This window comes from Motacilla alba, chromosome 15 (assembly GCF_015832195.1).
Source record: "Motacilla alba alba isolate MOTALB_02 chromosome 15, Motacilla_alba_V1.0_pri, whole genome shotgun sequence".
NCBI lineage: Eukaryota > Metazoa > Chordata > Aves > Passeriformes > Motacillidae > Motacilla > Motacilla alba.
The window spans coordinates 13562584-13574866 of record NC_052030.1 but is presented as its reverse complement, the minus strand read 5'-3'; the positions used below and the strand labels follow the sequence as shown (position 1 = coordinate 13574866).

The 12283-nt window shown below is 44.6% G+C and overlaps 1 protein-coding gene across 3 annotated transcripts in view; it reads left to right on the top strand.

The window, feature by feature from the left end:
- The window catches only part of MMP17 (matrix metallopeptidase 17), a 54840-nt gene that overhangs the window by 21096 nt on the left and 21461 nt on the right, over nucleotides 1-12283 (top strand). For 2 of the 3 annotated variants that reach the window (XM_038151959.1, XM_038151961.1), the window contains exon 2: nucleotides 11782-11914. In XM_038151959.1, coding sequence (XP_038007887.1) covers nucleotides 11782-11914 — 133 coding nt within the window. Of the gene's footprint in view, nucleotides 1-6378; nucleotides 9066-11781; nucleotides 11915-12283 lie in introns of those variants that run through there. The other variant, XM_038151960.1, reaches the window with a different exon arrangement.

The window sequence follows — 12283 nt, the reverse complement described above, 5'->3', positions numbered from 1 at the left end:
CTGTGTGTTTTCACATCATGCTTTCTCCCTGTTTCCTTCTGGAGCTGTGGGATAAGCTCCGTGCTGGTGGCTTTCCCTCTTTATTTGGGCAGTTTGGAGAAACAAGGATGTCCTTCTATCCAGTGTACAGCTGGACTCATGCGTCTGGTGTGGTGGTTGAGAGGACACTTACCAGGGAAGGACACTAACTCCTGGAATACTGGTGGGAGCACAGGTCCTGCTGCTCCAACTCTGAGACCGTCCTATGAAGGGTGGATGTGCTCTCAGCTCCAGACAGCTCTGCCCATAACCACCATAACCCATAACCAGTATGAAGTGCTGCTTCTGAATTCCTTCTTGGCTGTTGTCAGTCAGTAATTAAAGCCTGATATATATTAACTGATTTGATTTCTTTCTTCTCTCTCCATGCCATTATGTAGCTTTGTATAGCTCGAAATATTCCTGATGGTCATAAAATTACCTTAGTTATTTTTAAAAGTCTGTACTTGCTTCTTAATAAAGCCTTGAGCCTATGGGCTGGAAAAGATTCATGTTTTACTAGCTGAGCTAAAAGGCATTAATTCACAGTCACGATGGTATCCTGACATGGGACGAGTCCTGCCTGTGAGATTTCTTCTCTTGTCTTATAGATGGGCTTTTGACATCTCCTTTTATTGCTTTGAAAGCTCAGCCTGATGGATAGATTGGTCAAAGTCAAGTGAGGGCTTTGTATTAAAGCAAGAAAAAAGACAGGTTCAAAATGGAGTTTTGGGATGACTGAGATCAGCACAAGCTGTGGGGGGCCACCTCTCTCTGGGTTGTCAGGCCAAGTGCAGTAGGAGAGGATGGGACCGATATCTGGCTGCCATGGGATGACTTTACTGTTATGGCAGGTCAGTTGTTTCCACCTTTGGTGGAAAGACCAAATTGTCTCATTCCTGTGGTAAAGAGGGGAGTAACACATACTAATATTTTTATGGCTCTCTTGTGCCAGTTGCCATTTGAGCGCAGCAGCATCCTTCCTTTTGCAAGCAAAGCAGGAAGGACAGGATTCACCCTGCTTTTTAGGGGGAAGAAACTAATTACCTGCATTTCTGAATGAGGTCATTGGTGGTCAAGGCAAAACCCTATGCCATGCAGTCAGCAGAACCTGGTGCTTTGCCTTGATGCCTCCAAGGACATGCACATTCTGTTGTCCTCAAACTTTCTGGCAGATTTTGCTGGTCTTTCTGTTGTAGTATCACCATTCCAAGTCCTTGAGCCCCAGGGTGCAGCAGCCATGGCCACACGTGGGTCCTCACCGCTGTGTCTTTCCCAGCGTTCGAAATAGGTATGTCAGCAAACTGTGGGCAGTTTGTGTAGTCCAACTGGAAGTTCCTATAGACTCTGTAGTGGCAGGGTGATGCTGGCTGCATTTCTGAACAAGGTTTAGTAGGAGATGAGATTGTTTTTGTGGTATTTAGGGAAGGAGACAGCAGGTCTGGGCAGTTGGCTCCCATATAGTTAATAAATGGTACTTGATAGATATAGCCAAAGAGAGCAGTGGCCCACTCAACATGCCAGGGCTTGTCTCTGCTACTGATGAAGAGCTGTCCTGGTGTCGCAAGGAGAAGGAGTCTGCTTGTGACATGATAGAGATCGCCACTTCGACATTTTCAATCGAATGTGTTGACAGATCTTGCATCATGAAGCTGTAGAAGTAAAAAATATATGGTTCTTTAAAATAAAAATAAAAAAGAAAAAGGGCAAAACAAACCTGGCGTGATTAAGCGTATCCAATTTACTAGATGGATTTCTGCTCTGCTGTGCAGGATGCTCTTTTCCAGGAGTTTCTCTGCATTTCATATTCTGCTTATGTAGGAATGTGAGTTCTCTCCATTTAATGAGTTTGATTGGTATCCAAAGATAGTCTAGAATTGTTCTTGCTGGAATGGATCTTGGGAAGGGACCAGAAGTTGAATTTTTGCATAACTCCTCTAAGCACAGAGTAGTGGCTGGCCATAACTACAGCCATCTGCCTCATCATGCCATAACCACCAACACATACAGCCCTTACAGAGGGGAAATGTCATCTTCCTTTACTCTTTATGCTATAGGGGTTATGATGCTAAAGTCAAACCAAGCCAGGGAAAGGTTTGGGAGACCAGCGCACTGTATAATTTGATTCCTTCTGGGTAGAAATGTTCTCTGAGGATTTATTTGGTCTCTGCTCTCTTCTGGTTGTTTTCTGCAAGCAACCTGAGTTTTGGTCCTGGGTTATGGATCAATAAGTTCTCACTGAAAGCAGAATCATCTGGCAGCCACAGGAAAATGCTCTGGACTGGTCATAATGGGTTAAATTATCAATTTCAGTTAGTTTGTTTTAATAATTAAAGATTCTTTTTTTTTTTTCTTTTTGTCACATTTTGAAAATTGTCCAACACATTGTGGTGATGTAGTAGGGCTCCTTTTTCTACCTGTGAGTAATTTATTCCAGCTCATGCAGCCTGTGGGGTGCTCCTGAAGTACTTCTGCAGAGTTCCTGGTACTTTCACCTGAGAATTGGGATATTATTACTTCCTCTGGTTTAATAGCCTTGCTTGTGAAGCCAGAAGGATCCTTTTTGTTCTGTTCACTAGTTGCCCACAGCATCAATAATTATTTGAGACACTTGTACAGCTAATAGAAAGAACCTGTCAACAAGAAAAGCTCATTGTAATACCACTGCTTTAAAGAGACGGGGGAAAGCAACAAAGCAGACCAAAAAGTAAATGTGTTGTTCCTGGAGTCACATAGATCTGGGGACAGGAGACATAAGTAGAGTTTAATTCACTCCCAAATGGATGTTGTATTTCACACCCCAGCACAGCTTCTGATTTATGGATTTCTTTACATCACAAGATTTTCATTGCTAAAAAACTAAATGGGAAGATGCAGCTAAGTCCTGATCTAAAAGCCTGATGTAAATACCTGCTGTTACCAGTCCTTGGACCAGTCCTAGCACCAAGTGTGGTGATAACAGCATTTGAATTCCCAGTTTGTAGAGGACTGGAGAATTTCTACAACCTCTTGAAAGGGATATTGAGCCATGCAAGCAAAATTCAACAGGCAGCCTGTGTCCTGAGGTGTCTTGGGCTAGGCTACCAAGCTTAGCTGGCTGAAGAAAAGTGTGATGCTATGAGGGCAAGAAAGGAAGGCACTGATACGCGAACTAATGACGGGAAGAAAAATGTGTGGCTGAGCTGATTCATTGAGGTAAACCGTTGCTGGCTGCTGTAAATGGGGAGTAAGCTGAGTCATGCTGGAGGTGCAACTCTAAAGGCTGGGATGGAGACTGAGAGCTCTGAACAGGCCAATGCACACTCTGGTGTTCCTGGTCATTCTGCAGGGATACAGGTCTGGAGTCTCTCCTGGAGAAGATGCTGTCCTAACAAAGGAGCTGGTAAATGGAGTTAGCAAGGATTTGTTTTGATGTATAGCAGTCTGTTCAGTTTGCTGCCAAATATGCTTTGTTTAGTGACTGAAACCGAAGGAGTAGGAGCTCATCTCTGTGAGACTGCGAGAGAGTATAGATTAACTGCATTGTGCTCTCTGTGTGACACTCACTTTCCCTACACACCATGAGCCATATGCTGCTCAGGTCTGGTGAGATGGCCAGGCTCATTAAGCAAAATCAGAACCTCTCGTTTCATCCCTTAAGAGAACCTCCATGTGTAGTCTCATTTTGGTAAAGCGCAATTTGTACTTCTTTTAAAAGAATGCATCATTCTCTTGCTCATCTTGGTCTCAATCCAGCAGGAAGATAGGAGTGTTCACAACTTCTCTGCACAGTCTTTTTGGGTGATGTCAATAGCCCTATGTCAGATACTTGGGAGGCTTGGAGATTTTAAGTAAAAATCCAAACATCGGTGTGCTGACAGAGCCAGGTGTCCTCACTCCAGTGATTGAGAGGGTTCAGGGAGCCTCCTGATGCTGGAATTCCCTTGGACATGGGCCACAGCAGCTGCCCTCCCTGGTGTATGGGATGGGACAGGGTGGAGGAACATGAGGAGAGGAAGGTCAGGGCACATTCTGTTCTCTCAGTCCCTCTTCAGCAGATGTTTCCTGAGGAGCACTGTCCAGCTGACTCCGCTCACATCAGCTCCCAGGCAGCTTTGGACTCGGATGACCTTTGCACAAAATTCTCCAGGAAACCATGGGTAGTCCTGTCCTGTGCCCAGAAAACCCCGAATTTACAAAGTTTTGGCTTTCACTTTTTGTCATACAGAGAGGATGTTCTGGGCTTACAAAATGCTGTCAGATCTGGATCTGGTAACATTTAATACAGTCCTGTCACAGCAGATCTGAGGTTAGATTTGATCCTGTCATACCTGCTCAGAGCACAACAGGGGGTGATGCTGGTAGAGTAGGGGAGATGCCAGGGAAAAGGATTTCCCAGATCTGGGCACATGCTGGCTGCTGGTCTCCAGCACAGAAGGAGCCAGCATCCAGAACTGCCTGTCCTGGGGTTTTGTGTGAGCTGTGAACATCACAGATCATCATCTGCAGCCGCCTCAAGAGTGGTGACTAACAGGTTTTGCGGATTCCAGCTGCTCCATCTCTTAACACTGGAGTTGAGTTTTCCTCTACTCCGCAATAGCCACTGGATTTATCAATCAAGACCACGCTCATGGTTCATCCTGTGTCAATGGAGGTGGAGCAAGTCTGTGAATTAATCCAACAGCTACCACAGTGAAGGATGCAAAGCCGGGCACAACCTGGGTACCAGCTGCACGCATGTTTTAAAGTGGGTCTGAAAGCACATCCAAACTGATGCCTGTATTTATGAGCCATATGTTGCAATGGTTATCGATGGAATAGAGCACAGGGCTTGTTTAGCTCCCCTCCAGTGATGTTACTGGCCTCTGTGCCCACCAGAGGACCAGAACTCATTGTAGTTTTATTTTCCACTACATTTTCCTTTGTAGTGAGTAGTGCTGAGGGTACTCGGGGAGAGCCAAGGTCCCAAGGTTCCTGTTCAGCACAGGATTTGACCATAGGCATCTGTCACCAAGACATGGCATTGCCAGGTGAGAGCCTCCTGTGCCTGCCACAAGCAGCCTCCAACCGCACCTGCTCAGTGTAGCAGGGCTATTTTCATAAACCAGCCATGAGTTATGTGATTTAGAGCTATTTCTGTAGCAAGATAAAAGGATGCTAATTCGGTCACTTACCTAACTTCCCATCACAGTTCAAGAGACCATTATACACCAGGCATTTCTTCTTTTCTTTCCTAGGTAACTCAGTGTTGACATGTTGACCACGACAGGCAGCACAGTACAAAACTAGGACTGATGTAGAAACAGAAACAGATTACTGTTGAAATCACTTTTTGATGTTCATGTGGGATTTCAGTTACACACAGATTTTTTTTTTTTTTTGCATTGTTCATTGACTTCAAGTGGAAATTTTTAGGATGTGCTGGAAAACACACAGTGATTGAAGGACTCCCTAAAGCCCTAGTGTATTAAATCTCCACCAAGAAAAAGACACACTTATGTTGAAAATGCAGAATAAACTGTATCTTGTTTATATGTTTTGTCACTCTTTGGTACTCTGAAAAGAAATCTAAGCCATCTGCAGTGAATACGGTGTTGTGCTGCACTGCTCTGTCCCCCTTCTATGGGTGGGAATTGGTTCTTTGATCTTCAGTTCAAAGGGATCGATAAGGCTGTTTCTGTGGTCTGCAGAGAATTTCCTTCTGCTTCTGTAACATTTTGTGATTAAGTCTGTGTTTCTGGGAAGGCTCTGGGTATCCATCCATCCAACCAAAGAGATGCTTACACCTTGTGGAACAGCTCTTGCATGGTGGCTGAAGCTTGTCTCCAGGTCACCACAGCCCTCTTCTGTGCCCAGCTTGCCAGGTGAAGGACATCCTCCCCCCAACACCCAGGAGAGCAGTAACATGAGCAGAACTGTTCTAATGAGCATTAAGTTACATTCTAGACCTGACCATATCTGACAGGACCCACAGGCAGCCACGTTAGCATCCAGTTGCTGCTGTTCTACTGATGGAACATTTAAAGCTAGGGTTAGGGAGAGGAAGTCATTAGCAGCTGCATTAAGTTCCACCCTGGATTCTGTACACAATGGTTGCTCAAATTAAAGAGAGCTGTTTGGATTCAAGCAACTCCTCTGATGGCAGCTAATGAAACTGGTCCTGCAGTTCAGCAGTGGCATCAGCTAAAATCCTGGTTGTAATCCAAACTGCAGGTTTTTTCTCTGAATGAATTAATCAGCTGATTACGTGCGTGCGATAGCTCATTAGAGAGGTGTGTGGCAACCTTTGGAAGGGAAGTGCTGGCTCTGTGGCGCCTGGAGTCCATTCCATTGCAGGAACATGCTGCTTTGAGTATTGCAGGACCATATATGTTGCTCTAATTAATGGGTGTTGTTCCTGGGGTCTTTTGATCTCAGGAAAATGACTGTAAAAACTGTAATACTGTAAACCTTCCATAACTTGGAATAAAACTTCAAGTAGCTCACAGCAATTTCCTTTAATTTAGCTTGTGGTGTTGGGGATTTTTAAAATTATTATTATTTTAGAAGCTTCCACCCTATTTAATGGTAGCTGCAGAGATAAAGCAAAGTGTAATTTGGAAATTAGTTCTAGATGTTTGAGTTGTAGCTTTGTTTTACTAATCTGGTCATTAATTTTGTTGAATAGTATGTTTGGATTTTCTTCCCTTGCGTGTGTGAAGCATGGTTGCAGGGTACAACAGGACTTTCGGCAGGAAAGGGAACTTAGAAAATCCTCTCATCCCTGGGCAGCTCCACCGAAACAAGGCCTGTTTTTTTGTGGTTATCCAGCGTGGGAGGCAGGAGATGAGCTGTGGAGAAGAGTGGTGGGGTGGTTTGTGCTCCTGCTGCAGCCCGGGGCATGGGGCACGGTGGGTTAAGGGAGTGGGGTGCCCCTGCCAGAAAGCCAAGGGCCAGGGTCAGGTCAGGGTAAGGGTTTAACCTCCCAGCCATGACAACACCCTTTTTAAATGAATAAAACCAACTTGTCACTGGATTAATGAGAAAAGGTGGAGTTTGGTAAAGCTTTTCAAAGACTATTACTAAAAGGGATTTTTTCAATGGAAGACAACTTGCTTCTGCTCAAGCCTTGGACTGCCGCAAAGATTTGGAAATTGTGATATGCTGAGATCTTCTCGGTGCATGTTGCACATCCAGATTATCTCTGGAGGTGTGTTAGTCACTGGCTGCAAAGAGGTGCCTGGAGAAATGTTGGTGGCCATGACACAGACCAGGGAGAAGAGCCCATGGGTATCGCCTTCAGGCAGAGCACTGAGGGCGATGCTTGTACCCCTGCCAGCAGTGTCCTCAATTAAACCCCAGTTACCCCAGTTTCTTCGTTCAGCTTTGATGAGATGGGCACGGAGACGGTCTGGGATAGTGGTGCAAAGCTCAGTTCACAAATCTGCCAAGGAGTGAGGGACTGTGGTAAAGCTCTGCTCTGCTCTTCTCTCGGCTCGGCAACAGGCTGGGTACACTGAGGATAACAATCTCCATCCCTGAGCAAAGGGAATGTTACGACCTCTACAGGATTAAAGGCTGTTTTTCTCCAAGAGAAACAAATGTCCTGATGGTTTAGGGCTAAGCTTTAGATAGATGGTCATTTTAATGACAAGAGCAGGCAGAATTGTGGAGCCAGCTTGAGTATCATTTTCCTGCTTATCCTGATTTCTGTTTTGCTGTTTATCCTGTTTATCCTCTCCTTGTTATCCTGAACTGGTTTGTCTTCTTGAAAATGCCAACCTACCACCCTTAAAAAGAAATCATCAGGAAGAAAACTTGCTGACTGAGTCTTTCCTTTGCCTGTGGCATTTGAATAAGCCCATCATCTTATATAATATTAATATTGTAAAAGACCTACAGCGCTCATAAATCTTCCATAAAAGAGGGGCAATATCTAGGTTTATTTTAAAATTAAGCAGGTAAGTAGGTTCTAGAACAAAAGGATATTGATACAAAGGAAGTGGAGAGATGAAAGAAATGAAATTGCCATTTTAATCTGAAAATTGTCTCTGCATAAGTAATACGAGAGGCCTCACTACTTTGGGAGCCAACGCTTTGCTCTGGGTGATCGCTTGACCCTGGAAAGCTCCGGTCCCTGGCTGCTACCTGGTATTCCATTCAAGTGGTTTAGGAGCCAAAAAATAATTCAAAATTGAAGCAGAGCTTGTTTGCAGAGGGCAGGACTGCATTACCATTTTTTCTTAACTTTGTGCTTCTTCAAATGGGAAAAATAAAAGCGAAAAATATCTGTAGTTTTGAATTCCGTTAAACATTTTTTTAAGACAAGAAGCAGGCTTTTCCCCATTACAGATGGGAATCCAGATGAGGAAAAAAATACAGTTTATTTTTAGCCAGCCAAGTGAATAATCTGTCTGCAAACACACATGTGGAACTGCTCCATGAAGGAACGACACTGTGGCATTGCTAACAGGGTCCCTTTGCAAAGGCAGACTCTGGTCTGGAGCAGTTGGTTGAAGACTTTGTAAATCTTTTATTGCATACCACCCGTAGTAGGACGGTAAAATGAACCCATGAAACCTCGGGGAAATGGAATAAAAACATTCTTTTTTTAAAATTTTTTTTCACTTTTCCTAGTACCACTGTCCTGAGACAGTTGCAGTGGCTTTTCCCACTGCTGAGGACATGGTGTAAGTTCCACAATCTGGAATGGGGCAAGGAGGGCCCTCCAGTCCCCAGAAGGGACACTGTTTTGTCCATAAACATCCCCCCTGTGTTTTGGAGGCAATGTGTTGCTGCTGCTCTGCTCTGAGCAGTGTTTAGCTGGCAGAGAGGAAGGGCAGAGGAGTGGGTGGTTTTGGACCTTTCTGCTAGGCATGTAGTTCTTCCTCTTTTTTTTCTTTTTTTTTTTTTTTTAATTTTTAATTTTTTTTTTATTTTAACCTGAGGCAGTGTTGAGCCTTTAATTCTGTGTTGCTCAGTGGTGGACCTGGATCGGAAGATTCATTCCGGACTTGGCTTCCAGACCATCTTTGCTGGTGGTGATTCCCACAAAAATTGAGCCGGGATCATGTGAGCCTCAGACCAAGGTACCTACCCTGGGGCATGGCATGAGTCATGTAGCACAGCCCCACTTGTTCCCAGCTCCTCTCAGAGGCAGAAGATGGTTAGACATTAGGTTAATCTAATTTTTTTGATGAAGCAATTTTTTTACTTTTGAAATAGTTGTTAAAGCTGAATCTTCTCGTGGGAGTAGGTCAATTCATTTAGCACAGCACACTTTTAAGGAAAAGTTTTTATAGTGCAAGCTCAGGCAAGAAATATGTTCAAAGAATTTTAGCTTTCAGGTGAAATCACTATTTCATTTAAACATTTTAAGCTAATGAGAGTTGGCAAAAAAAAGGTGTTTTTTTATTAAGGTGGAAGTAAGAAAGGGATGGGTTGAAGTTACCTCAGTGGAAAATGTTTTCATATTTTTATTTATGGAAGTATGTCAATTTCGCCTTTGTCATTATTAAGGACAAGAAAATATCTGAGAAGCTTTCATGGGGCACACAGATAATTAGCCAGACAATTTCTGCTGTTCTTTCTCATCTCCAAGCCAGCTTCAGTCTCCCTCATGAAATTTTCTGCCACAGCAAAAGTAGAATGTTAAATGTTGAAGTTAAATGTTATGAATCACTGAATCAGGAGAGAGGAAACCAGTCAAAAACCTCTACATGGAAAAGAGCTGAATGAGAGCAAGATCACAGAGGTCTATAAAACTAAGGAGGATTTGAGTAAAGCAGGATAAACTTGATGGTCCAGATGAGAAATCACATGAAGGGAAATCGGTGCTGGCAAGGTAGATCAGGTGAAGGATTTGTGATCTCTGATCACTCATTCCATCTTTTATGTAGAGAGTCCCCGATTTGCTTTGGGGTGCCTGTTCGTGTTTGTGCTTTCTCTATCCCTTGGGGTTAGGATGGAAAGAAGACCTGTCCAACTGTTGTTGGATATCCCTCTGCTGTTGCTTTCCCCAGCCTTTTGCTGCCACCTCCATCCCCAGGAGCCTCCAAGGACAGCCGAGTTGTGCCTGTCTCTGGTGTAGCAGTGTCTCCACTGTCATTAGAGGATAAATGACACTGTCTCCATGGCCAGAGAAGAAACCAAATTAAACTCCACCATCCGCAGCAACTGATGGGCCAGCTGCCGACCTCCATGTCACAGCCAATTTCTCACAAAAAAATCAAAGATGAATTGTATCTCTAATTTCTGTCACAAATGGCTTAGCTATGCAAAGGGACAAATAGTAACAGGGGAGGAGAGGGGACGGTACTGCGCCTGGCCATCAGCCCGAAGGCAGGGAAGGGCTCATGCAATCCCAGCAAGGTGGTGGCTAATGGAGTTGCATTAATCAACAAGAAATGGCCAGATAAGCTGTTTCCTGAGCACAGTATCCCACTGAAATAAGACAACTGTGAAAGAGGATTGGGAGGGAAGTTGAATGCTAGTTAGAAACCCAGCACAGCAGGCCATGCTCCACAGTGGAGAGTCGCACCAAGTCTGGGGAGATCTGTCATAAAGCTCTGGGAGTGTGAATCTGTGTAAGTGGACTTTGCAGAGAGGGGCTGGGGGTTCTGTGGCATTCAGGGTGGCAGCTGCACGTGACACCAAACTATGAGACATTCAGAATGTCGCGATAAGTAGCTACTGGCTTCTGGCACTACTCTGGCTACCATCAATTTGTGGTGTATTAGCTGCAGTGGAAGTCTGGATCAATATCAGTCTTCAAGAGGCTCAACAGATCAATGTTTGATACAGATAAAGAAAATAGAGAGCAGGTGTTTATGGCATCCCCTGTGTGCAGTATTACTATTCCTTGTTCATCCTTCTGCCAAGGGGAGGGAAGGAGAGAGAAGGAAGGTAAGAAAGGATTTAGAAAGGTAATTCACTTTAAAAAGCAGTTGTAAGAAGGAGATTTATAGCATTTAGCATTTTTTTCCCATCATTTTTGGCCTGAAGAGAGAAAGAGAAAAATCTTCATAACGATATACTGTCCTTTGAGAGAAATTCCAATTGAACAGTGGGTTTGGGTTTAATGAGATGCCTGTGGCAAGGGGATCACTGGCACATGGCTGCACTTGCCTAGGCTTTGGGAAAGAGAGACATCCAGGGGTTCCACAGGTCCCTGCTGCATTCTGGTGGTTGAGAGAGCCACAGCTGGCTGCAAATACTTTAGGTCAACTGGCAGGAAGATGATTAAACCACGGAGTGTGGAAATGCTGGAGAGAAGGACTGTTTTGTGTCAATGCTGAGGTCATCTGCCTCAGATCTTGGATGACTGTGTGGCACACAAAGTGGGCTCTGAGACTTCTTGGCTGAGTTTATTTCCAAACAAAATCCTGGTGTTGTGAAAGTCAAGCGTCTTTGGTTGCAAATGCAAGATGTGGCTGGGCATGTGTATTCTGTGGCTATTAAGAGGTTATCTTTTGTTAATTAGGCTGCCTGTTTAAACCAGGTGGGGGAGTTTTCTTTATCTCTTCCACTAAAGGGCCGTTGAATCTCACTGCATGACTGAAAAATTTACATCATTCCATTGTGAGATGCTCTGCCCAGGCGGATGAGCCAAGCAAGGTAAAACAAGCCACCACCACAGAGTCATTTAAGTTGGAAAAGACCCTCGAGATCATCTAGTCCGACCATTAAGCTAAGGCCCTCAAACTTTCAGGGTGCAGTGGAGGGAGAGGACCTAAAGAGCATCATTCCCTGTATCTGTATTTCCTTCCTTTCCTTTTCTCATTTCCCCTTCACCTTGTTTCACAGGACTGGCTGACAAAATTTGGGTATCTGCCTCCTCCGGACCCTGTCACGGGGCAGCTGCAGACGCAGGAGGAGCTCACCAAGGCCATCACTGCCATGCAGAGGTTCGGGGGGCTTGAGGCCACAGGAGTCCTAGGTCAGTGGCTCATGACCCCTCCTCTCCTTGGTGCAGAGCGAGGCAGGGATGACTTCTTGCGGGTCCATGAGGGAGAAGGAACTCTCCCTCTCCTGTGTTCTGGAGCAGCAGCAGGAAAAAAAAAAACTCCACTGTGGGTGGAGCATATGGCCCAGTTTGCAGCTGTAAGAGTAATTACATGGCTCAGGTGTTCTGTTGCCTTGTGTTTTCAAGAACCTGAGGCAAGCAATTATTTCAACAGACCCAGAGACCCTTGGGGTTCTCAGTGTGATTAAAATAGCTCTTGGTGTGTTAAAAAAAACAAAAACCCTGGTTAAGCCTTCCCGTTTATATGCGAAGATATTTTGGGTTCCTTGCTGCTGGGGCACA